At 38.1% G+C, this 27,815-nt stretch overlaps 1 protein-coding gene across 1 annotated transcript; it reads right to left on the reverse strand.

Moving 5' to 3' along the window:
• Positions 1–658: 658 nt before the first annotated feature.
• Positions 659–24,190, reverse strand: LOC103051367 (protein Cryzl2-like). Its single transcript, XM_007436418.4, has 10 exons — positions 24,033–24,190; positions 20,774–20,927; positions 15,661–15,757; positions 11,495–11,553; positions 10,182–10,247; positions 9,460–9,569; positions 5,001–5,082; positions 4,118–4,299; positions 2,639–2,867; positions 659–1,364 (listed from the first exon to the last, which is right to left on the reverse strand). Exons 1-10 carry the CDS (start codon positions 24,107–24,109, stop codon positions 1,296–1,298), a joined length of 1,125 nt encoding a protein of 374 aa, XP_007436480.1. The 5' UTR covers positions 24,110–24,190; the 3' UTR covers positions 659–1,295.
• Between the last annotated feature and the right edge of the window lie 3,625 nt (positions 24,191–27,815).

The raw sequence follows: 27,815 nt of genomic DNA on the forward strand, positions 1-27,815 counted from the left end.
CTCTATTTCAAAGTACATTATAATTTACCACATTGCATGAACCCAGCCTGATTGCCAGAAATCCAGAAATTTCTAAGTGTTGCTTTTGAAAGGAAGGTGATAGAGGCCCATTTAACAAAAAAACATAACTGAGCCATCCTATTTCTTAAAATTAACTTATTCCGGTCACAGCATAATAAACTATTTAGCCAGGGTTTGGCTCATCAATTACCAACTCAGAAATGGAAGAGCTGTGTGGAAGCAACATCTGAGGGAGATGCTAGCAGGTCACTTGGGCATCTGGTTGGGTCTTGGACTATGTGCTGCTAGCAGAAATGGGAAAGATTCTAAGATCAGGTATCAACATAGTGAAAACCAGGTGCAGATGATGTAATTTGCATTAATCATACAAAACGAAAGTGTTATAAAAGATTATTAAACATGGGGGGAAAGAATAAAAGAAAGAAATGAATAAAGCAACATCCCCTCAGTCCTGCACATCTACAGAACTTGACTGATGGCAAAGTTCAAAGAAAAGTCAAGCTGTTCCCCCCTTTTAAGTACACAGAGCTGCCTCATATCACCCATATCTGTAGGAGAGTTTCACTATCAGCTTACATTAAATCCTTAGGAATGTGTTTACATCAGGTGCAGTGATGAACAGAAACAACTCTTTCGGCGAAATTATATATTTATTCATAAAAAAGAAAGTAACATACAAAATACATATAGGTTGTCTTCACCATTTTGATTTTCCTCAAGATGACAATAGTCTTTCCTAATATTCCTATTCCACTCCATTCTGCTCTCTTCTATATCAAAAGGAATCCCCCAGATACTGAGCAGAACAATAAAACCAGTTCCACTCCATTATTTCTACATTTTATTTTAGTATCATGCATTTCTTATCAGGCAGGGTCCTTAAGCTTATATGGCCAAATCTTCAAAGCCCGAATAACAGAATTGGCTCCTGTGTCTCCTGGCCACAGACTTGGCTTGGAAGCTTCAGGGGAGAATGTTGCCCCGGGCAAAAAATATACTAAGGTATCTGCACAATATCTAGTGTTACTGCAGCTTCAACAGCAGAAAAGCTGGAATAAAAACAGGCAAGGGTTGACCGATCACCAGCTTTGGATTCTGATAGACAGAAGCTACAGAAGTGATAGAAAATCAATGAGTGGGTTTGGCTAGAAAGTTTTCTTCTGTAATTCAAAAAGGCTTGTCACACGTTGAATGGTATGAATTTAGTGACCACAGTTGCTCCTCTCTTCAGCAGGATGTAGCACCAACGGGACATTTTCCCAAGAAAAGAAGGCTTAATTAATTGAGATGATCACCTTTCCTGTAGATTTACGTTGGGTCACATGTGCAAAGGCTTCATTTACCTGTATAGCAATTCAAAGAAAGGGTCACTAAATGTGTTACAAAGATGGAGGTGCAAATCTATTCAGTGGCATTCACATAATCACTGTACAATACATGCACAAACAGGCTCACAGGATGCTGGACTGTAAAATGATAATCCCATAATTAGCTTTTATGGCACCAAGTATATTTCTTGAAAGTTGTGAGCATAGATTGCTTTGCTTTTATCCCCAATGGCATAAAACTAGGTGAAAGCAGAAACTTGGTCCAGTAGATTGGGGAATTCTTCCGAAAGCCACAATTATGCAAGGTCAGAAATAATTCCCCGGTTCCCCCTGAAACTGAATGTAAGAATCTAGATAAAATCCAATTAAAGATACTATTTAAGGAGAATGGTTTCCATAATTAAAGACAATGACCAACATTAAAGCTTTTCCCAAGTTAATTATGGAGTTAAATTTGCATTTATTTAATGAGATATGAAAAGCTATTGGACTCTTAATTAGAAACAATTAGTGATAAATAGTTTGGATGAACTGAAAGATTCCATCAATTCCTAACGATATTTTCAGCTACATGCTAGCATGGCAAAGCTTTCGAGGCATTCCTCTTAAAGAGAAACCTCATTTTAATATTATTTCAAGTGTTACCTGTCTTCCTCAAGAGTCAGGCATAACAAACACCCTACACACCAACTTCATCTTAATATTCATATGAAGTAGATATAATTGAGAGATAAGAGGTCAACCCCCTATGTTTCACAGATGAGCAAGGATTTGTACTCAGGTCTTCCCTGGCTGAATGCTAAAATGGAAATGTAACATTGGAAATGCTTGCATTTCATTTCTTCACCACTGGCTAATATCAGCCCATCTGCTCTACATCTCCTATGGGAAAAACATATTTACTCCATACCAAAGCTTTACATTCAACAAACAGTGTAATGATGGCTGCCTATGTCACCCACTGAATAGATAAAATTACTGGACTTCAGTAGACTGCAACATGAAAATTCATGGATGAGTTTTTATCCAGAAAGCCAGCTTATACTCCAAGTCTGTACTCAGAAAGCAACAATGATAAATCTGAGCAATACTTTCCTCCAAAGATTAATAAGACAGAATTGACAATATTAACCCTGAAAATAGCAGCAAGATACACACACACACACACACATTCACCCAACTTCATTAGAGACTTTCTTCCATTGTTATAACTAAAGATTGTCCATTGGACAATCCAAGAACTTCTGCAAAAGCTTAAAAAATGTTAAAGCCAAGCCTTTTTTCCTTACCTCCTCTAGTTTGAACACTCCTCCTACGTAAGGCTGGATTTGACCATCTTGATAATATGAAAGAGCTGAAGAAATGGTTGAGGAGAAGATTGGGAACTCTTCATCCCGGTACCGGCCCCAGAATAGTCCCAGAGCAGAGATGTTTTTCAGAAGCAGTATGTTGGCTGGAATGGAAGGTATAGTCCCTCCAGCAAAACCAACCACTACAATTCTGCCTTCAAAAGCCAGACTGCAAAGATGGAGGCAGAGAGAATGAGAGATTAGTTCTTGGACCAAATGGTTAATATAGCAGGTCCATAACATTTTGACTGGATCAAAATTTGTTCCTGAATGGATGGAAATCAGGTCATCAATGAAAGCAAAAGGGTTATTTCTAAAGAAGAAAAAGCAGATGTACAGTTCTCATGAAATTACAGATAGAGTAGGGCTTCTGAAATTTGAACTGGTTTAAAGCAGTTTAATCCAGGAATGGAGAACTTCCGGCCTTCCAGATGTTGCTAAACTACAACTCCCAGAATCCCCAGCTATTGGCCATGCTGATTGGGGCTGCTACAAATTGTAATTCAGCAACAGGTCACAGGTTGTCCATCCACTATTACTAATATTTTGGATACAATAAGTAAGAGATTTTTAAGAATAGAACAGTTGTGACCAAAAAATTGGAGATTTTCAAAATTTATTGGACATTTTCAGATATTATCCTGAACAATCAAGAAATTGTCTCCCACCTCATAAAAATCAGATACATTTACAGAAGATAAAGTGATTAAACATGCAGGAGGCTTTTCTATTATTAGGTGAAACTATAATCAGTTCTTCCTCCTCTATCTTCTCAGGTACTTTTAAAAATATATTTCTCTATCAGTTCTCACATGCACTGGAAACCCCACACTGGAGACTCAGATTTTGGGGATTCAAGATTATTTCCATGCAGGCAATGATTATTCACCTTGCATGGCCACCAGGGAATGTCCCTAACTCAAACTGACCAGAAAGGGGGAGAATTTTTCAAACTTACTGACAGCTCACATCCAGCAGAATGTCAACACACATACAGCCCAGGTCAATCAAGGAATTATGGAGCTGTAGGTTCAGCTCATGGCATATGGTGGGGAAGGAAATGTAAGAGTTTAGGGTTGTATGCAATCCCGAAGCCTTTTTCTGTGAGCTTGGAAGTCCCAATTGTTATCACTGCCAGAAACTGGTTCCAAGGTTTCCCACTACTTTGAAATGGCAAACACACAATCCAATAAAGTCAGTATGGCCTTATATCAAATAACTGTAACTTATATCCATATCAAACAGCCTTGATGTAGTTCTTAAAGAGCTGTAAAATCCCTACCAATTCCAGGAAAAAGCACAAAACCCTGGCCTCACCCATGTACATCTTCATCCCACTCACTACCGTCCTTGCCCTAAGAAACCAAAAAGTTGCCAAATTTTGCCTTCCAGAAGAAATAGATCATGGCTTTAGCTCACCTATGCAATGCCTGCTTGAAGATGTCCCCACCAACGGTGTCAATAACCACATCAACTCCCTTGTCTGATGTCAGCTTCTTCACCTCTTCTCTCAGATTAGCCCCACTGTAATTCACACTCTCAACAGCTCCCTTCTGGATAGCCAGGTTGCATTTGCTGTCACTTCCTGCTGCTGCTATCACCTGCAATCCCAAAAGACAACTGTACAATCTTACAACTGAAATGGTTGAATTATAGTGGATGAGCCCCTTCCATTCACAGTTAAAGCCAACAGAGCCTTCCCCAGCTTTGAACTCTCCAGATGTATTGGATTTCAACTCCCATAATTTCTAGGCACCATGTCCAATACACCTAGCACACAGTACGTCAGAGAAGGCTGCTCTAGCATGAATTTGGATGGAATCTAAGTTGGTGGGTCTGGTTGCATTTTTAGGTTTCTTCCTTGTATTTCTTCGTAAGTATAATTAATGCTATTTCCTGCAAGGGAAGCTTTGTGGGAGGAGAACTGCCCATTATTCTTCCTTCATTCTGCAGTTTTAGAGCAGCCTTCAGAACAGAGCCATGACTCCTAAATTGATTATGGGAGGAATAATTGAAAACTGCCTCTTCTTTTCAACTGACAGGGCCCTCTACTGTGAATGACCCCTCTTGGAACTGGTAAGGAGCTCTTGTAGGAAGGAATGGCAACTCTGAACCACTGCAGTCTGATAGAGAAAGCTAATTTCATGAGTAGAATCTTGTTTGCTTACTCATTCATGACCTGATTTTACTGAAGTCATTTTTGGTAACCAGAAATGGTAAAGGAGCTTTTTCAGGATTCTTGTCTGATCTGGAGGATTGTTTAGAGGTCACCCCCAACTGATACTGGTGGAAGAGGGCATACCTTCACTTTAAGAGCATTAGCTGCGACATCTACAACTGCAAGTCCTGTGGCACCAGCGGCTGCAGTCACCAAAACAGTTTCTCTACAATAAACAGAAGCATAGTTTGAGACTGGAAAGATGTATTAAATGCTGGTGATCTAAAATATCGTCTGTCTGGTACACTTCCTCTGTCCACCCCACCCCAGTGTCCATCTACATTACTAGACTCACAGACGTCCAGGGAAGCAATGGCAGACTGAAGACAGCTCCACTTTCAATGGAGCCAATGACTGCAGTGGAACAAGGAGCCAGCAAACAGATCAGTGCCTTGAGTTCCTCTCTGGATAAAAGTGGGGACCTGGGATCGCCCACAAGCACTCCATAAAGAGGTTCCCCATGAGAAAACCATAAAACAGCAGTCTCTGGCCAGTTTCAGGGCTCTGGGAGCCAAGGGAAAGTCAGCTTTCCCCAAGCCATGGTTCAGAGCCTTCAAACAGACACTGGGTTCATCCACTTCCTCTCTTAATCACTTCTGGAAATTGCTTGTTAACTGCTTTTGGATATTAAGAACCTTCAGAACAAGAAGTTTCATCACACCAGTTGATTCACTGGGTGATTCTCCTTCAATCCTCAGTGAAAGAAGTTCCATGTAAGTTTAAGAATTTATTTTTAAAAAAATAAACAGCAAAAGGGTGATCAGAATGTTGTTTTTGGAAAATTATAAATGGACTAAGGGTGGATGGATGGATTGGAAATAAAGTTTTGAAATTAATTATAAGAATCCTTCCTGTGGGTTGTTTAAAATCTTATTTAAAATATATGAAGATTTTGAATCTAAGTGTAAGAAATCTTCCTGTGGGAAAATGTTGTGGATAGAGAAAAACATGATAAGAGGAGACTTTGAAGGCTGAACACTAGAGGCAACCAGAAAGACTAAAGATTATAATTAAAAGAGAAGAGACTCACTAATACAGAATAGAGGAAAGTATTTTAACTTTGGAAGAATATTTGGGAACAATGTACTCATAAATTTCTCTTAAGGTTGTCTGGTACCATAAAAATGGGTTTAAAAGAAGAGATAGAACAGGATACACCTGAAAATCAAGCTGTTTTGGATTTGGATTTAAAAATACTGGATTTACAAATTAAACTTGCAGGTGTCTTCATAACCAAAAGGGACATACAGATAATAAATCAGAAGAGTGACTTGGACAACATTCTTATTTTGGACTTACAAAAGAGATGTGTTACGCTCATGAAGAAGTTCCTGAGAAAAAAACAAAAACAAAACGAAAAGAAATCAGCTTTTGGACCCTATTTAAAGGGAATAAACATAAATATTTTTAAAAGTAAAAAAGAAGGAATACAAAGTTGGCTTATTTGATCTCTCTCTCTCTCTCTCTCTCTCTCTCTCTCTCTATATATATATATATATATATATATATATAGAATAAAACCAGGACTGAATGATGAGGCATTAAAAATTTGTTTACAGATGAGATTTTTTTTTTCAGGTAGTCCTCACTATCTGACCACAATAGGGACTGGAATTTAGGTCACTAATCAAATCAGAGCTGATTTTATGACCTTTTTTACCACGGTCATTAAGCAAATCACCGTGGTTGTTAAGCGAATCATATGGTTGTTAAGAGAATCATGTGGCTGTTAAGTGAATCCTGCTTCCCCAATGGACTTTTTTGCTGGAATTAATGACTGCAGTGATTCGCTTAAAGACCGTCGTAAAAAAGGTCGCAAATCGCAATCATGTGACTACAGGGGTCATAAAGCACTTTTCCCAAGACCGTTGTAATTGGACCATCGTTAAATGAATGGTTGTTAAGCGAGGACTACCTGTATGTATTTTCAGAGAAAGTGATAAGCTATGGTGTTGAAAGGAAAGGATTATAAAGTTGGCTGATTTGATTAAGGTTAAAATATAGATGTTGTTATTTCTGGTATGCATTAAACTTGTGAAGGAGTTTCTGAGAGGAGACAAAGAGAAAATGATAAGAAATTAACTTGTCAGACACTATTTGAAGGGATCAAGATAGTTAAATATGTTGTTGTTTCTGGTAGCTTTTAAGAAATTTTTCCTGACTAGGTTTAATGATGAGGTTTTAAAGATTTGGTTATAGATGTGAGGTAAGATATGGGAAGAAGAATTTTTTGTTGTATTTTTAAAGAAAAGATAAGTTACTATGTTGAAAGGAATATGAAACTTATCATTTTAATTAAAGTTAAAATATATATGTTGTTATTCTGGTAACTCTTAACAGGCTTTTGCTGATCAGGATTGAATGGCGAGGCTTTATAATTTGTTTATAGATAAGAGATGAGATATGGGAAGAAGAAATCCTTTGCTGAAATGTTAGAGAAGGTGATAATTACTGAAATTGTTTGTACTTGTCTTGATGAAGGAAGAAGTCATTTTATTATATATCTTTTTTCCTTTTTTCTCTCTGTCTTCTTTCTTTTTATTTGCACGTTTTATTTTTTATTTTTATATTTTTCTTAGTTTGTATTCGTTTTTTATCTTTGCATTTTTAAACTTTAATAAAAATTATTATAAAAAAATACATTACTAAGCTTACTATGGGGAAAACTAGACCCATCAGACCAGGCTGAGATCACACGTACAGAGGTGCTTTGCTATGTTCCCTTCCAGTCTTCCCAGAGCTGGCAAGAAATTATGCTGCCCTAAATCTGGCTGCTGCCAGAGCACATCCTTAGTGCACACCTGCAATGGATCCGTGCTGTACTGTTCTTCATACAGCTTTAACAGGAAGACATTTTAAGGGACATAATTGGTAATTAGTTGGAACTCCAGCTCTACCCAGTATCCTTCATTGTGTGAAAAACATTCTCCAACTGATATGAACATCGATCCGGGTTACTTTGTGCATTGCTTGCTTTTTTCTTTCCTGTTGCAGCATTTTTATTCTTAATAAATATGGGTTGACCGGTGGATCATTTAACTTATCAGCCACTAGGTGGCAGGAAAGGGTGACTTTTTTTTTGTATTTCCAGGATGCCATCTAGGGTCATCTGGATTGTGCAGATCAGTGTTGTGGAAGAGTTTGGGAAAGGGATTTTTCTATGGAGATAGGCGTGATACCTCTTAACTACCATAAGAACACAAGAGAGGAAATGAGGAGTCAGAGCTTCCCTGGGAGCTACAACTACTGAGAAGGGAACCAAGTTATTTGATTACTTGAATTACAGGTAGTCCCCAATTTAAGAACGAGTTAAGGTCTGTCCTTAAGTCGAATTTGTACGTAAGCTGGGACAGTATTATTGTATAATACCATATAAGTAGTATTGTGTAATTAATTCAAACCATTGTGGATTGAACTCGAATCATTGTGCATTTAACTCAAATTTTGCTACAATAGGCTCCGTTCTTAATGATGGGTCATCATTAAACTAAGCATTCTTAACCTGGGGACTACCTGTACTTTCATTAAAATACAGATAGTCATTTTCATGGCCTTGCACCCTCTTGGCCAATCAACCAATTTAAAAACCTAACTTTAGAAGTTCCCTTGTAGCCAAATCATCGCTGCTGAGCCCAGGGACCAGATGCAAGGAGGCCAGACCAACTGGGGATAAGCAGATCACCACCCCAGACCACAAAACTTTAAGCCATGCACCATGGATTATCCAGATAGGAGATCTTTGAGCAAGGATAAGAGGGAAAAGAAATTTCCAGAACGGAGCAGCTAAAGCTATGTTTGGGCTGCTTTGCGTCCAGGCTTAGGAGAAGACAGAATTGCTGGTACGAGGACAAATCCTCTGGAAACCATTTGTGGGGCTTCATGCTGAGGCAAGGAAACTCTGTGGATGTGATTTCAAATTTTTATAGGCTCCTCTGGAAAAAACAGTGAAAACTTGAGAGAAAGTCAGAAGGATCTCTAACTAATCTTGAGGACATAAGGTTGAGCAAGACTGACCTAGTAGTACTTACTGCCTGCCCTAATTCTATATTTCCTTGCTCCTTGGCTAACTCACAGGCTGAAGGGACAGACACAGAATGTAGGGTTATAAGGGCACAACGCAAATGCTTCTAACTTCTTCAGACAGAGGTGGTATAACTAGGGAGGCAGCTAACATTTTGGGCAACAGCTTTGTAAGGAATATTGAACTGCTCCTCCAGCCTCCTAATTCTTAGCAGTTCACTTTGTTAGGAAAAGAATACGCCTTACTTCTAATCTGTTGGCACCAAAATATCAGCATATTAAAAATAAAACAAAAACTCACCTGCAATGTTTACCTAATTATACATTAGATTGAATCAAACTATAAACTGGAATAGTGAAACAACTCTGAATGTTATGTAAATAGACAGATCTTGGTATTTTCCTGGCAGGGGAAGCCTCAAGACAGGCATCAATTACTACAGGACACAGAATTGCAACACAACCCAGAACTGTGTTGGCCAAACCTAAGATTTCATTGTACTATTACTGGGCCTCCACTCACCCTGGCTGTGTTTGTGCTCTGTGTTTCAAGGCCAAGATTGCTGTCCCATAAGAAGCAGGCAGTGCTGCAGCTTCTTCATAAGGTACTCCTTGCGGGATCTTCCAAAGCAACTTTCAAAAGAGAAAATGAAATGAAATCCTGAACACAGGTATCACGAACCCTCTGAACTTGTTATTCTTTGAACTTATCTTCTGTAATAAGGAACTCCAGAACACAAGTGACAATCCCTATTAACCAACCATAGGAAATGTAGCACATTTACAAAGTAATTTTTCCAGAGGTCCATAATCAAACCACATAAATATGCTGGCACTTTGACCAGCAGGACAGAGGAAGTGGCTTTTGTGTGCTCTTACAACTGCAAAAGGTTGGTTTTCCAAGAAGGAAGAATACTCATTTTCTTCTAATTTTACTATAATCTGAAGAACTTACCTCTTTTCCCTATTGGATAAGCTTCCTATCGCTTGAAGCCTTGACTAGAGGACTATTTATAAATTGGGTTTTCTTTTATTACTTCATATATTTACTCTTCCTGTTGTTCTTTCCTCTTTTAAAGTTCGGTAAAATGAGCTAAACTTAATTTTGTGAACATATAAATAAAATTAACTGAATAAATCATGAGTGATGAATATTCATGTAATTCCTCTATTTTCTTACCTTCCCCCCCCCTTTTTTTGCAAAGAATTAAAAAAAAATACATTTTGGGGATTGCTTCTTTGTACCTTTGGATCTGCAATGTATTCTTCCGCCAGAGCTTTTCTCTTGGTCACCCCAATGACACAGTCCCCCTGTCCAAAGGCACCATCAGAGAACCATCAGGATTAGAAAAATTGACACTTTCCCCCTCTTGCCATGAAATAAGAACACAACTAAACAAGTAGAAGATATTTAAAATATCAACGACATTTTAATCAGCATTCCACTATGTTTATCATAGATTGGGTATAGAATGAATGAATGAGATTTATAAACCACCATATTCCAGAAGCTCTGGGAAAGGTTGATTGTTAAAAATCTTGTTACTACTGAAAACATTTTGTGGAAAGATTGCTCACAATTTCCCACTTGGCTCCAAATGAGTAAAGTCAACAATGATTTGTAAGCTTTTATTACAGCTTATCCATTACAATGTGGAGTATTTGAAGAATAAGGAATTTTACTTAATTTCAAATTAAGGGAATCTCATCAATATTACATAATACTCTAATGAGATTCTCTTGAATATTTCAAAACACTCAGGAAGGGTGAGATTTGAACTTGATGAGCCTCACTGCAACTCTCTGTGGTAAAGAATTCTTTTAAAATTTATTTCAGCTCATCATCAAAGAACTGAGCATGAAGATAATCCACAAATGACACTATAGTTGACTAAAATTGCATTACATTGTTAACTTTCTAGAATTTGTTAATGAAAGTGTAAGCAAAATGGTATATATTGCATTGCATAATTGGAAACAACATCCAGAAATTATTTTTGCTGAAAACTTATTAAGAAGTCAGAAACATTGCCCAAAAATACAACAAATAAACTTGGTTTATTGTTCATTTTACTTAAGACATATACATTGATTCAACATGACAGTATTTCAGTTTCTGATCTTCCCTGCTAGGTTTGCTATAAAAAAAAACACAGGAAGACCAAATTTCATCTTTCTTTGGATCAGTGGCATTTGGGAAACTATTGTTGCTGAAAAATTAACACAACAAAGACACTGAAAATCTGTACTATTATGAATAAATTAATTCAAATCCATGTTGGGTATATGAACAATATTCTTTCTAACCAATTACTTTCAGAGTGAAAATACTGGATATGGCTGCTTTAAAATTTGTGCATTTCTTCTTAAGAAGACATGTGCATTTATGTATATTCTCTTCTCTTTCTATTCCTGTCCTAATTCACAGATTACAACTGCAGTGGTCTAGTGAGCAACTACTTAAAGAATTTCCATATTCTTTTTTCCCAGGCCAGCAATGCACCAAATTTACATAACAAATTCCTCTTTTAAGGCTCACTCCAAAGAATCTTCCTTACCTCTTTGATGTTCGTGACAGCTTTCCCAGTCTCCACCACATCTCCTGAGTATTCCATTCCTAAAACAGAACATCATCACTATAACACAGAGTTGTTGCATGTATCATCAGTTACTTCCGCGCTAGTAGCAACCACTTTACATGCGGAGTACAAACACAGACCGGGTAACAAGGCAAATAAATGTTCCTTGTCTAATTTGCAATGTTATAACATATTCTGTGCCTAGCAAAAGATTTAACCCAAAGGAACAAATCTAAATTATAGCTGGCCTTCACTGTTTTCAGGAGATGCGGGGGAAGGAAGGTCAGTAATTTTCTTTGCCCTGTAATAATAAATGTACTCTGGATATCATCTCTCTCAGGTTGAATTCTTGGTGATTTTATCAACGTGTTCATGTAGTTATCTTGGTGGCAATAAGAAAATGGTTTACCACTTCTTCTTACTGAGATATTTTTCATCTTCCCAATCTAACCTGGAATCCTGGAAGTCCCTGGTGGTTTCCCTTTCAAATACCAATCAGGTCCTACCCTGCTTAGCTTCTGAGCCAACACAAGGCTGGCAAGTGTTGCTATCTCCTGAGACATCTACTTCATCATTTGACCAATGCATTCAGTTTGTAAGCTCCATTTTGAGGCTGAATCTAAAATGCAGACCACAGAGGTCTATCTGACCTAATTTGGGAATTATTTTCATTTTTTCCCCATCTCTTACTTTTTACTATATCTCATCTCAAGAGTTCTGGAGAATTTGAAAATGTGCACACTGTTTCGTGCCATTTTCCTTGATCCTTCTAAAAGTACTGGCCACCAATGAATTCTACATTATTCTCATAATAATATATATATTTGGATGTCCCATACTAAAATAACTTACATTAAAATCAGTGCTGAACATTGGCCAGAAGATGTCACCATGAGTACAATAAAGAGAATGTTTAAAAATGGAACAAAATATTAGTACTCTATGATTCTTTTCTTTAAAAAAAAATCCTGTTTATATATTTTTTATGATTTATCTATTGCTTCCCAGTGGTTGCATCTCAGATAAAAAATGTATGTCTGAAATTTGCATAGTCTTCTTACAAAGCAAGGATTCTCATCAAGAAAGCTAGGAACAGAATGGCAATTGATATCAGCCTTCCCCAATATGATGTTTTCAGGTGGGTTAGACTGCAATTTCTATCACAGGATACATTTATTCCAACACATCTGGTTGGAAAAGGCTGATGTAGCTGTCCTGCTTTTCAGAAATTCCAGGATGGAATTTTTGGGATGGAAGTAATTGGAAGAATACAACATTTTGACAGTTGTTTACAAAAATATATGGGAAGACACAGAGCTTAAGAATTATTACTAAAAAGGGACTTCCGGGGAAGGTATGGCAAACTGAAGACAGCTCTGTGAAAGCAAAGCCAATGACCGTAGCAAAGACTAAGGAACCAGAGAGTAGACCAGTTCCTTGGAACCTCTCTAGATAAAGAGAGGACGGGAGATCGCCCACACGTGCTCCAGACAGCTTCTCCCTGTGAGGAGACCGCAGGACAGCAGTTTTCCATGGGTTTCCACAGGATGAGCTATCTTGCTCACAACAGCAGCAGAGACCTTTAAAGGACACTAAGTTTGCAAACCTCACTTTCTATTTCTAAGCTATCAGATACCTTCAGAATGACAAGTTTGAAAACACTGGGTGAGTCTGCCTTTAATGCTGAATGAAAGAAAAAATTAATTATAAGGTTAAGAATGTAAAGAATCTGAAATAAACAGCAAAAAGCTAAATAAGATTTTGATCCTGGAAAGTTATAAACAGACTAAGGGTCCAGATAAAATTGGAATATTGAAACTTTTACAATAAGATTTTGAAATTAATTATAAAGTACAAACAGCTTCTCGTGGGTAATAGATCCTGTTTTGGTTTTTACAAGACATAACATAGATAAAGAATTCCATGATTTCAAAAATTGAACACTAGGGGGAATTAAAGATTTTAGGTAGAGGAAAGATATATAGGCCTGAAAGATGGTGCAAAACATTCTAACAATAAACATATTGAAAGAGACTTTTGAAGAATGGAATCAGAAAATAGTAGTCACAATAACAACAATGTCAGTAATAAAGTCTACTTCTATGGATAGATTATGTCCAAAAGATGTTATTGAAGAAATGTCAGATGTAGAACAAATTTTATCTGACAAGATAGAGATGGTATCAAAAGTGGATGAGCACTGATAGGCCAAGAGAATTATTTAGGATGTTTCACTGGATCTACAAAAGAAATTGGCTGAAGTTTTAAAATTTAAAAGGGAAATACAAATGACAAACCAAGAGTGACCTGGAAAAAATTTTCGTACTGGATTTACAAAAAAGGCTTGTTAAAGCCTTGAAGAACTCTGTGTGATGGGACAAAGAATAAATTAAGAGAAATCAAATCCTATGACAATATTTGAATGATCTAAAGATGAAGACTGTTAGAAGTAAAAGGAAGGAATATAAAGTTGGTTTATTTGATCAAGATTAAAATAAGATAAATTGTTTCTTCTAGCTACCCTTTATGGACTTTCTGCTGAATCCAGGACTAAAAAGATGATGCTTTATGGATTTGTTTTTTGATAAGAGATGGGACACGGGTTGAAGAGATAAATGTTTGTAACTTTAGAGAGGGTGAACAGTTACTAAATTTGTTTATAATTGTTGGGAAAAAGGTTGGTATTTCTTTATATATTTCTTTTCTCTTTATTATATTCTTACTTTTCTCTTTTTTTCTTTCTTTTTCCTTGTACTTTGTACTCCTCTCTCTTCTCTTTTCTTTAAGTTTAGTTTGTATTAGATGTTACTATTATACTCAAAATTCTTAATAAAAATTATATACATACAGCTATATACACTGCCTTATGTTAGAATTTCCACAGCAAGGAAGTGAGAAAGATGTCCACAAAAGCCTATATGTGGAACCCCAAAACTGTGTCTGACCTGTAAAATGTCTTATTTCCTTTCAGACAAACCTAGGTTATTGACCTCATACTTTATTTTAGTTAATCCTTCATATCTAATTTTTCAAATGGTTGTATACTTTTCTTCATCCAAATATATGCCATAAGAAAATATTACAATGAATTATAACAATTAATGCATGGGCTATTGAATCTTCAAGTCAGATTTCCACAAATTTGTCTTTACCAAACAACACAGATCACAACTTCCCTCAATCAACATTTCTAATGTAAGGAGAATAGAAGGACCCATTATAAATTACCTTTGTAAATACAGGTAGTCCCCGGGTTAAGAAAGCCTGGTTTGAAGATGACCCATAGTTAAGAACGGAGCCTACTGTAGCAAAATTTGAGTTATATACACGATGATTCGAATTAAATACACAATGGTTCAAGTTCATTACACAATACTACTTATACAGTATTATACAATAATAATACTGTCCCAGCTTACATATAAATTCAGCTTAAGGACAGACCTTGGGAATGGAACTCGTTCTTAAACTGGGGACTACCTGTACTGTTAAGACAACATGGCTAAAAATGGAGATATGCCATCATTACTGCTGCCCTTGGCCAGAACTGTGTATGCTATATAGCAGTTGTAGGATTAATTTTAATTATTTGCAGTCAGTCAAAGCAAACCAAGCTCTAAAGGTAAAATGGATGTGTTCAAGCAGATGCTACATAGCCATCTTTCTGTTTTAATTTGGATTTCTGCATGGAGCAGGAAGTTGGACCAGATGGCCTTTGAACTCTATAATTCCAATAAGACAAGTCTCCTCCAAGCTGAGTCCCACTCATGGTCACGTCATGAACATATCTATATTAATTTTCTTACCAGCAGTATCACAGTAGTTTGTTGCTACCTCCTTCAAGAATGTTTTTGGGATTTCCTGATCTAACTTATACTGTAGCTCTGACATTCTCTGGAACCAAGGCCCAAATCTGCTAAGCTTCTGAGCCCCAAGAAGACCAACGGGGTGCTGCCATCCATTGGGAAATTCCTGTCAAGGACTTATCTTTTCCAACAAGTCACTAGCCTTCGAGTTTGAACGCAAGCATGATCTTCATAACCTGCTTAGCTTAGTTCTGTTAATCACACAAAGGGGGGGGGATTTTGTTCTTATGTTAGGACTCCTTCTCACAAAGTATACAAGATTAAAATGTTTTCACTCACCCGGGGTGAATGGGAGGGAATGCTGTTCTTGGTAAAGACCCTGGCAGGCCAGAATGTCAGCAAAATTGACTCCACAGCAACGGACACGAATTCTGACCTACAAGCAGAAACAATCACCATTCCTCACACAACCAGAAATGTGTGTTTGTGTAAGAAAAGGAGGGGAGGGAGACAGGTTAAACATATCAATACCTTATTTTCTTCCTCTTTAGAGTGCAGGCACAGGGAGTGATCTGGTTAGCTTAGGAATGCAACAAATAGAAGAATTCTTTTCTATACATATGTAAGATAAATCTAACCCTGGATGCCATGTTGTGCAAGGGAAGAAGAGGAGACCTAGAAAAAAAGTGGATTCCTCATCTGATCCTGCTTCCTTTCCACAAGGACAATACACTGGTTTCCTGAGAATGGGGGTGAGTGGGAGCGTGTGTATGGGTGGTTTTTGTTTTGCTTTGTTTCTTTGAGTCAGGGTTGACTCCTGGTGACTGCCTGGACAATTCCCTGCAGTTTTCTTGGCAACATTGCTCGGAAGTGGTTAGCCATTGCCTCCTTCCTAGGGCTGAGAGAGGGTGACTGGCCCAAGGTCACCCAGCTGGCTTCGTGCCTAAGGTGGGGCTATGACTCACAATCTCCTGGTTTCTAACCACTACTCCAGACTGGCTCTCTAGAGAATAGTTTGATTGCATAAACTACTCTGGTAAGCAAATACCTATTCAATCAGTTCTGGCTAGCAGGAATAACTTCTGTTGAACTGGTAAGGAAGCTATTATAACCCCAGTTTCTTTTCAGGTTACGAATATGCCTTAAATTATTCATAAAGATAGGCATATCTTCCTGGATTCTTAAAGGATCAGCAACCCTTGCCAGTCATTTGCAAGACTTGGTCAAAGCTATGCACCCCATTAGGATTAAGCATACTCCTGCACGCAGGCCTGAAGCTTCTACAAATGAAGAAAAATATAACAAGATCTGATCAAGCTTCTAAATTCAGTGAAAACTACTGTCCTAGGGAATTTATTTGCTGTTTTATATTAACCCAATTAAATGTAGTAGGGATTCAACTACCACCAAAAATTTTGTTTCTGCTTTTCAATAGGACACTAATTTTTATTGTTTATTAATCATGTTGCCAGCCTTTTTTTATTGTCTCTTGTCTCTTTAAGAGCAGTCTATGTAGCAGATGACACTCTCCCTTTTCAAAGCATATCAGTTTTGATTACTGCATTGCAAACATTATCCAGCTCTCATGAACTAATCAACAAGAAATCCACAAGTCTGAGAAATACCAGCTCTCTGTGAAAATCCTCATTTGCATTCTCCAGTAGTAAGCAAAGTCTCTTTTCCCATACGCATCACGGCATAGTGAAAAGTTCTAGCTTAATATCGAAAAACATGATTGAAGAAGACATTCTAATCTTTGCATTCAAAGCTCAACCTATGATCCAATTTAACAAGTACATAAAATAAATGGGGAAGAAAATATAATTTATAAATATAATCTAAAGGAGTAGTTGTGTTAATCTTTTGTAACAAAACAACAGCACCTTAACGACTAACCATAACTATATAGCATAAGCCTTCACAGATCATATTCCACATCCTCAGATGTAGGCAGTAAATGCCCTGAGAAACTCTTTGGGGGAAAAGAATAACAAGAGAGGAGTATACTTTTTCTTTGTTTTAAATGACACACATGCCTCTTAGTTATTGGAAACACCAAGGAAAAACTAATCTCTGGTCTTTCAAAGCTTGAAAATGTTTCCCCGCTTTGTGAAATGTGCGGTAGCATGTGATTATAGTTCACAAAAAAGGCCAATTTTATTTTGTCTTTACAAAAATTATGTTTTCTCTCTCTCAACTTACGTGTCATGCTTTCTAGTTAGAGAATCACTTTTTTGCTTATACATAGCAAGCAGATATAGCATGTATATGATAGTTTTCCCTTTTTACCTGGTTGTCAAGTAATGATAAAGCAAATAATATTTATTGTATTTACACATTAATCTCAGTTAGAGTCATTGGTATTCATTAGCAATTAGGGAATAAAAGGACATGATTTTCTTGGTCTGTTTTAAGAGTCAGTTCATATGTTGCCTTTTCCCATATGCCAAACCAAGCCTGCAAATGCTCTTTCACCAGGTGCCTGAATTACCTACAAGCAACCTAGCAAGGATATCTTAAGATGCTTCAGAAGAACTGGCTCTTTTGCTCCCATCTATCAATGCACTATCAGATAATCCTCAGTTAATGATGGTAATTGGGACCAGCAACTCTTTCACTAAGCAACATGGTCATAAAGTGTGACATCAATGACCACGCTGACTTATGACAGCAATTCCAGTCGTGGTCATTAGGCAAATCCCTCCCAGTCATAAGGAGCAACATCACATGATCGCCATTTGTGACCTCCTGCTAGCTTTCCCATTGACTTTACTTGTCGGAAGGTTACAAATGGCAAACACGAGACCACAGGACACTGTGACCATTGTAATTGTGAGCTGGTTGCCAAGAGACTGAATTGTGATCACATTGTTGTCCCAGCTCTTTCAGTGTGACCACGGGGATGCTGTGATGGCCACAACTTTATTTTCCAAATAATTGTTTTAAAAGTTTTGAATAAAACAATAAAAGATAATACAAACTAGAAGAAAAAAAAGTATTAAAAAAACCGCACCCCACCCCAAGAAAACGACTTCCCACCCTCATCATGGCAAGTATAAACAATTCCCTGATCTCTTCATCTCCTCTTAGCTAACAAATATAAAACTTTTCATTCTATAACCCACTTCTTAACCATAAGTAAATCAAATAAGTAATGTCTTTTTCAATCCAGTTACCAGCAAAAGATCCAAACAAAGCTCTGAGATGTTAACATTAATTAACATATATAAAACACAACATTCCACATCTCAACTCTTAACTATAACAAAATCCCATTTAAAAGGCATAAAATGGTCCCAGTGTCCTAATATAAACAAAATGAAAAAAACAAGCATCACAAAAACAGACCATTTCTCCTTTACAAAAGACAAGCTCCAATACACAACATTCCAAGTAACAACTCATCCCATTCAAATACACATTCTATATCTCCACTCTAAACTATAAGCACATCCACATTTCATGAACATGAAATAATCCCAGTATCCTAATATAAACAAAAGACTAAAATTTAACATAACAAAGAGTAATAATTTCTCCTTTAAAAAGACAAATCTTCAAACTTCCTTACTTTGAATAAAGAGAAACAGTTAAATGCAAAGGCAGTTTAAGTGCTATAAAATTAGGATTACATAAAGTAACTATAGGGGAAAAAACTTTTACATCATGTTAAATGTAAGCAAATATATTATACCATATTTTTCCAATTAAGATATCAATAAAGCCAGAAAGAACCACCCAGAACAACAACATATCCCATTTTATCCCTGGTCAAAGAAACTGACTTTGTAGTCCTCTTCTATACAGTCTTTCTCTGTAATCCATTAGGATAATTACTGATCCTTGATACAATTTTCTTTAGCACTTTAAGCAGTCTTTTTTGTAAATCCAACAAAAGGAAATTATTCCAATTGTTCTCGGGGATTATCATTTTTATTTCCTTCTTGATTTTTAAAACCTCAACCAGTTTTCTCTCTATATCTGATGACAGATTCTTATTCAGAGTCTCGTTCATATTTTCCTCAAGTAAATTTTGCTGCATATCTTATTCTGTAACATCTTCATCTGGGAACAAACTGTTCTCAAGAAGACACAACATAGCTGGCATTTCATGGCTCAGGTCTCTACGCAGTTCTTCAAAGATGTATCTAAATGCCATTATTAGTTGCTTGTTTTATAACTTCAATCTCAAAAATAATTTTCCCCACAGACATATTTATTTCAAAAAAAAAATTCAAAGTCTTAATGTTCAAAGTCCAAAACTCCATTTTCTGAGCCCTTAAAACTTTCTGTAGCCAAAACCTTGTCTTACTTTTTGCTGTTTAAGTTCTTAAAAACTATAAAATAGATCTTCATATTCTTATATTGAAGAATAAAAGCAGTCACCTGGTATTTCCAGTCTTGTCACTCTGCAGGTGCCTAACTTATTTAAAATAGTTAATAGGCAATTTCTGAAAATAGTTAGCAAGGGAAGTACATGAACTTAGTGTCCTTTGAAAAACTCTGGTTGCAGTTGGAGCAAAAATGGCAAATTCCCCCATCTCCCAATTCCCCACCACAACCCGAGATCACTGTCTTGCAGTCTCTTTGTATGGAAGAGGAACAACCATAAGAAGAAACCGCTTGGGGGATCTTGTGTTTCTCTCTGATCCAGAGAGGATTGTAGGAGCCGATCTATTTTGGCTCCCTTGTAAAATGCTGCAGATGTCAACTCTGCTTGTCTGCGGAGCTGTCTTCAATCTGTTATCTTCCCCGGAAGCCCATAATGGCTGCAACTTCAAGGATTGACCATAAGTCTCCTCATTCAGTGCCATCGTAACTTTGAACGGTTGCTGAATGAATGGTCATTAACCGAGGACTACCTGTAAATGAATCAGGCTTACCAATGGGCTAGAAACTATTTGGGTAGATTAGTAAATTCTTTAGAAAACTGTAGTAACAGTACACTTTTCTTTCAACCATTTTGTAACAAGTTGACTTCCTTTCCAGAGGCTCTTCAAGAAATGACAAAGTAATCACATTATTTACCAAGGCCAGATGATGGTTTACAACTGAGAATAGTCCATCAGGCAAGATGGAAAAAACCCAAGGGGGGAAAAAAGGAAGGGGAGAAAAAGGTATAGCTGGTATTCACGCAACATCTGTACCAAGTTAGTCTTAAGTGGAGTGCAGGCATAATTCTATTACATCCCACAGCTTTGGACTCTATTCAAAGAGTCCAATTTGGATTCCTCCCAAAGTGCTATTTTCTTATCAAAGGACTCTACCAGAGGTCTGAATGAAATGTTTCCAATGGCCTACATTGAAAGAGCTGAGGGCCACACACTGCCCAATCTGTTTTAAACAAATATTCAAGGTAATCTAAATCCTACAAACAAAACCATCTTAACTGATAATGTAGAAGAACTTTTAAAATTAACCTTAAGCATCCCAAATATTGTTACTTGTTTACCTCGTGTGGCTGAAGCAAAGCAGATGGGACATCCCTAATAACCAATGGCTTTTTCAGTTCAGTGCACAATGCTGCTCGATAGGTCCTTTGGGGCTGCAGGAAGATAATGCTGCCTGGAGAAATGGGGTCCCATGATTTTGGGCCAAAAATATTCCTGCAAAAAGAGAAACCATGGAAGCATGATTCTCAGAGCACCCAGCTAACTCATTTCTTCTTTAACTTTCTTTCTAAATAAGTTCTCTTTTCATTAATCCTATAGTTGTAGATGCAAAAACATTCCTAAGATCCATTTGTTAATCATTGCAAGCTTATGCTATAAAGGTTTGATCCCAGGAGCATTAACGTTATATTCATCTAAATGTGATTTGACATCCTCTCCACATCTTCCCAATGAACCCACATAGGGCTGCAGCATATCTTCACCCTTAAAATAGCTGGGTTCAGAGTGTATTTGGTAGTAAAACAGTATGAAGATACTATCTAAATAATGACTAACTTCTGTTTCTTCATGGACTCCTAATAACAATTCTCATCTAGAAGAAATTATTCACTAAAAGAATCTTCTCCTATTCATTTCCTTTGGCTCTTCTTGATAAGGGTTCCCTCCCCAGCCCCTAACACTAGTTTTATGTTTAATTCAGATACCATATAGTCCTTCTTATAACTCTAAGGAAATACATGTCACTTCATAAACCCTGCTCTGCACCTATGTATACTCAGAATATCTTTCCAGAAACCTAAATGCAAGATGTTTCCCTCAGAAATAAAATGATCAAACCAATCTATCCCCCTAGATCATCCTTTCCCAACATAGTACCCTCTAAATATTGCTCTCTAAATATCTGGACTTTAGCTATTTGGAGAAGGCTGCCATAGATAGTTCAGTTTTATAATGATTTTGTCCATCACTGTTACAGAGCAGAAGTGCTTATACAGTATGATATAAATAAATGTACTTAAGTGGAGAAGAGAGGAGTTTATGTTGAATTCAAGTTGAAGGATATCTTGCAAGCCATCTAGTCCAACTTATATTTGATTCAGGAAACCCAGGGCTAGAGTATTCCCACCAGATGACCATCCAGCCTCCGCTGAAGACTTCCATTAATGGAGAGGTCACTTTCCTTTAAGCAGTTGGCTCAATTGTCTTATCAGAATGTATGTTCCTGTAATTTAAGACCATTAGATCTAGTGTTTGCCATCTTCTGCATAGCACTTTACAGGACAGCTATTTACTGAGTACTATCACCAGTTTGGTGTAGTGGTTAAGGCACCAAGCTAGAAACTGGGAGACTATGAGTTCTAGTATCACTTTAGGCACAAAACCAGCTGGGTGGCCTTAGGCTAGTCACTCTTTCTCAGCCCTAGGAATGAGGCAATGGCAAACCACTTCTGAAAAACCTTGCCAAGAAAACTGCAGGGACAAGTCCAGGCAATCACTGGGAGTCAACTTGAAAGCATGGATACAAAAAATTTATATATATATATATATATATATCTCCCCCCAGTGCCTAGTCTCCAGGTTCTCCAGACTAAATGTATCTAGCATTTTCAATCTTTTCACATAAAATTGGTTTTACAGATCACTGCCCATCGTAGTTTCTATGAATACTCTCTCATTTGTTACAGCCTTCTTAATATGAAACAAAAGCAAATGGACATGTTGAAAGCCTTCAAGAGGCAGCACCCCTTGTCTTCCCTGAATGTGCACAAAATAACCATGCAGTGGAATGTATACGACGATTAAGGATATCACAGTGGTGTGTTATCTCAGCCTCTCCTGGGGTGCCTCTCACTCCTGGGAGTCTGACTCAGCCACAGAATACTTATTCATTCCATTCAATAGAGAATGAATAACTATTTATACCTATTCAGAGTTTGTAAGTGATAATTAACTGCAGCTACAGCTGTCCATTCCGAGTCTCCCTTATATTTCCTAACTAAGTATGGTAAGATTGCCAGTAGTCATCACTATCTTCTTTACCTTGTGAATTCAATTTTTCTCCAACATTACTGTTTAAAACTCACCTACTCCAAACCATGGGTACATCTATCCTCATCCCAGAACAACTTTTTGTGATTTGATAAACTGGATTGTAGCCCATAAAACATTGTAACTTTGTTCATCTCTGAAGTACACAAAGACTTTCTGTTTTAGATGTCTTGAAAGAGAAATAACCAGATTATAAAAATCTCTTAATATGAATTCAAATTTCTCAGTCTGGAAGTCTCCCAACCCCATAAATAAGAGTGCAGAAAATGAATTGTTTTTATCTTTGAGAAGCTGGCAAAAAGTCCAGACTTCCGTATATATCCCCAAAGGTTAAGCTAGTTCTGTAAATCATTCTTAAGGTTTCAAAGCTTGTTAAATGCTAAATAATTAATCAATCTTTCACCTAATTTTAAAAGCAATAGATCATTTCTGAATTTGTTTCTCCATTTTTGAATTTGTCTCTTTAATAAATACATTCATCTGGAAATGGGGATGAAGTTGGCTCCTGTGCGCAGCCTGAGATCTTACTTATCCACTAGATTGCTGAGCTTACGCATTTAACTAGTTTTAAAGGCATTATGTAAAGCCAAAAAATCCTCCCAGTTTCTCCAAATGCATAGAATTCTGAACTGTCCACACAAACATTCAGGCAAAGAGAACAAAGACAATGGCAACATTCCCTTTCACATATACCACGTATCTTCTAGCAGTGTTCCTCAATCTTGACAACTTTAAGATGAGTGGACTTCAACTCCCAGAATTCCTCAGCCAGCCATGCTGGCTGGGGAATTCTGGGAGTTGAAGTCCGCTCATCTTAAAGTTGCTAAGGTTGAGAAACGCTGTTCTAGCATATATGAATTTGGAAGGTGGAAGTGTCAGTTCATACAGTGCCACTGGACAAACTACAGACCCTGCTAATGTTTTTGGTATGCGGGATTCATACTAAAGTTAAAGTTGCAATCCTCTAGTTCCCTACGAGTTGATCTCACTGAACTCAATGCTTGCTTCGGAACGGACAGGCAAAGCTGCCATCAGTCCATTGAGATCAGCCCGGCGATAAAACTAGCCGGCGAACAAAGCTGAGGTTTGTTCTGTTAAGAAAGGGGACAGCGGGGATCCTCCCATCGCAGGCGGGAAGGGAAAAGCAGAACTCCGTACTTCCGTGACCGAACTGGAAGAGAATGTCGGCTTGTAAGGCAAAAAGCAGAGAGAAAGGCGGGCAGTTAGGACTGGGGAAAGACGGCATTTGCGATAAGCAAAAACCTGGACCTGCGACACGCCAACCAGGGAGCGCTCCCGACCCTCAGGCACCAACGCAGCGCCGCGCCTCCGATCACCCTCGCCATGCCTCCCGGAGAAGGCAACCTCACTGTCGCGGGCGGCGCCTGTCTTCCCTTCCCGTTTTACCCAAACCAGATCAACCGCTGTTGGCTTTTTGCTCACCTCCCACTAGAAGTCTCCGCCTGCCCGGGCTGCCTGGGAGGAACTGCTTAGCACAATGGGGACGGACAGACGCTTCCCGCGCCTGTCCCGCCGCGCTGGGTTTCTCTCCAGGGGACGAGTGCGCAGGGTGGCCGGCGTTCCGCGGGCCTCGCCAAAACCGCCGCTTTGAAAAGCGATCATAGGAAAGCCCAGTTTGGGCGATTTCGTGACCCCATAAAGATTGAGAGGAGATGAAAACCCAATTCACGCACCGCTGCGCTTGCCATTTATCGAGAGAACGCGACTTCATCTGAAGTCCTGTTTCCGCTTGGCCAGCAGAGGGGCGGCTGCGGACAGCCTCGAAGAGATTCCGGCACACGCAGCAAGGCAGAGTCGAGAGTGTGTTGAAATTTGAGTCGACCCCTCGCTGTCCGCCTGGATCTGGGTCTGTAGGCAGCTGCACGAAAGGAAGAGGAGGGGTAGCGACTGCGTGAAACCCTTGCAAACAAGTTTATTGTGCTGTAGAGTGTTGCAGACTACACTCCAATTACAGCAATCAGATGCAAGATGTGCCTTGAAAGAAATATAATAGCGCTGCGAGAGACAATATGGGGCCCTTCGGGTATTTCAGACTACAACTCCCATAGGCTTTTACTACTGGTTATGCTGAATGGGGCCGATGGCTATTGGAGTTCAAAACATTCAGAGCATTCCTATTTACTTATTTCTGGCACCTGCCTTCTGCATTGGGATGCTTTTCAGATGCTTTTTCCACTTCCCAATTATAGAGAGCCCTGGGATGGATTGATTAAAACATTTGTATGTCCTTCCAATTGAGACCATGATTATGGGTGGCTATGAAAAAAGAGAAAACCATAATCTATAGAAAACAACACATTTCATTAAAATATACTAAAACAGTAAAATGGTTATCAGAACTGAAATCTTCATTTCTAGTGGTCTCCTGTCTAAGTTCTCACCAGGATCTCATCTCTGGAAAATTTCTCTCTGGAATATTAAGAAATTATATTAAGAAATTATCTGGACAGAATTTACTGAACTATTTAGGTATAGAGGGAGTTGTGCTTACTTTTGAAAATGTACAAGGTGGATGGGCCTTTTCATTTTCATAAGAAAAATAAACCACTAACAACACAGGGCTGTTTTATAAAGATCTTTCTTTTTGTGACATTTCCTAGATTGTGGTTCTACACATTCATGTGTAGAAGTGCTGCAAAAGGGAGAGAGCTCACACTTCTGTGAGCAAGCTTGTGAGATACTTCAATTGTGAAAAGAACAGGGAAAAAGCCAAGGGCCTAGGCCATTATGAAAGTCTTTTTTTTCCCTGGAAAAGGATAAATGCTAGCCAGATTTCATTTGTGCTGATGCTTGCCTTTCCATGAATGTAGGTGGAGTGAAAAAGCCACATATTTTATATGCCTGGTCTGTATACAAAGCACTTGCTCTAAATCTCTTTTATAATGGTAGAGAATTTGAGGAATCCAAGACATTTTAACATCAGGCTAGTTGGTACCCCTCTCATAAGACCTTACAAGTTAGGATGCTTCAAAAACTGTTCTGCATTAAATCCTTCCCAAAACATATTTCAGTTTCTTACTGCTGTGATCTGGCTTTCAAATAGAATGGGTGTTGGGGAGGGAAAATAGGAGGATACTCAGCACTTACAAGACAAACATTGATCCATTCCTTGGAAACTCTGGGAAAAACTCAAGCTACCTGATTGCTTTTACTAATCAGAGAGACAGTTTTCTCCAATCTAGTGTTTTCCAAGTGGATTGGACCAACTTCCTTAAGTCCTTGGGGGCTTCTTATGAAATTTAGCAAGTCTTAGCCTATAGTCATTCAAGATCATTTGTACTGATAGATGTGCTGCTTCTGTGTAACCGTTCCAGGAAATTCTATGTGATCAATTTTTTAAAAACCTGTGGTTCTAGTCAGTGATGAATTACAAATGGAAAAGAAAAACAAGCAAAATAGCCTTTTCTAAATTCTAGGAATGTGTAATTACAAGCTAAAGGATATTGACTAGACTCCCAATCGCAAATGGAATGGCAGTTTAAGCCTTTAGTACTTGGATTACAATCTTTAACTTCCTACCATTCAAGACTTATTTCAGAATAGGCATAGACAGAATTTACAGTTTATATGCAACTTTATGTGTTGTTGGAGGTGATCCATATATAGTATTTCAGTTGTTCCCTGCAAGACCAAGGAACAATTGCACCTAACTATTCATAGTTGTGTTTATCAGAAGTAAAGTCATTTTAAAAATGAACTCAGTTCTGGTGATTATGTGGGCACATCCACACAGGATAAAAGTGATTTACCATTATCTTTTACTGGGATTTTTTTTTAAACTTCCCAGTCTGGCCCACAAACTTAGAATTCATGGGTGATTTCCTATCCAAATACTAGCCTGGCGCAACCCTGTTTATCTTCAGAGCCTAGACAAAATCACCCTTTGTTAGGCCTGAATAAAATATCAGAAAATGCAGAAATCTTCAGGCAAAAAGCATGTTACAAAAAGAATTCTTGCAGATCCTTGTAACATGGACATTGGTTCTAATAAGGACATTATGCTACTACAGTATGTTTGTTTGTTTGTTTGTTTTAATGGACCCAAAGGTAAGAGTACTTTTCATGTGACTTGGGGCAATTTACACTGCAGTCTAAGCTGCTGGTCTCCCATGCTGGTCTCAGCTGTTTTTTAAGCCAACTTCAGAAATTCCAAGCCAGATTGCAGTGGGTTGGCAACAGGGCTGGGTGGGTGCTCAGTCCAAACTATCATCACCCCAGGACCTCAGTAGCTATTCCCCTGCTTCTTGCCATTCCCATTTATGCAGAGAAGACAAACCTGGATGGCTGGCCCCTGTGTAGATAGGTCTGCCAGTATCCTCACTTTCCTTCTAGGGACTGTTTCTTACTACAGTAGTTTTTATGCATGTCCTTTACTTTCCGAAATCATTATTCAGGTGCACATGGATGCCTTCACACCCTCTTCCCATATTGTCTTCTTTTCTGTCACACTAACACAGACCTTTCTTTTTTCTCCCTATGGTACCATTTTTTTGCTCTGATGCCACAATAATGTAAGTAACAGAAGAACAGCTTATTCTGTCATTCCTACATTCTACTGTAGGTCCATGAAAGTGTTGTAGCCAGGAAGATCCAATACTCCACTTCATAGAAACGAAGTAACAAAATGCCTACCTTGCAAATTGAAAATTAAAGGGGAAAAAGGGAAGGAAGTGGCTCTGGAGCATCTGCTCTGAGAGGCTTAAGACTGCTCAGGTAGAAAAACTGCAATTATGAATCAAAGCTGAAAGTCATGGGCAACAGGAATAGGAAGAGGATGACATTTACTTCTGTACCCAGGGAGTGTGCGTGGCCCATAGTGGCAACAGACCAAGAAGGAAGTGCAGATCTGTCCTTGTTGCATTAAGCTACAGGCATAAGGTTCATGAGAAGTTTCCATCTAGCCTGGCAGCTGAACTAGACATATTTTTACACGGTGATTGTGTTAATGTTTTATTTTCAATTAAAAGAAAGACAAGCAACTTATCCAGAGTGTGATAATCATATTTTATTTATTAATTTACAGGATTTATA

Source organism: Python bivittatus, unplaced genomic scaffold (genome assembly GCF_059951505.1).
Source record: "Python bivittatus isolate LINGU-HERP-01145 unplaced genomic scaffold, Pbiv_v1 ctg000700_np1212, whole genome shotgun sequence".
Classification (NCBI taxonomy): domain Eukaryota; kingdom Metazoa; phylum Chordata; class Lepidosauria; order Squamata; family Pythonidae; genus Python; species Python bivittatus.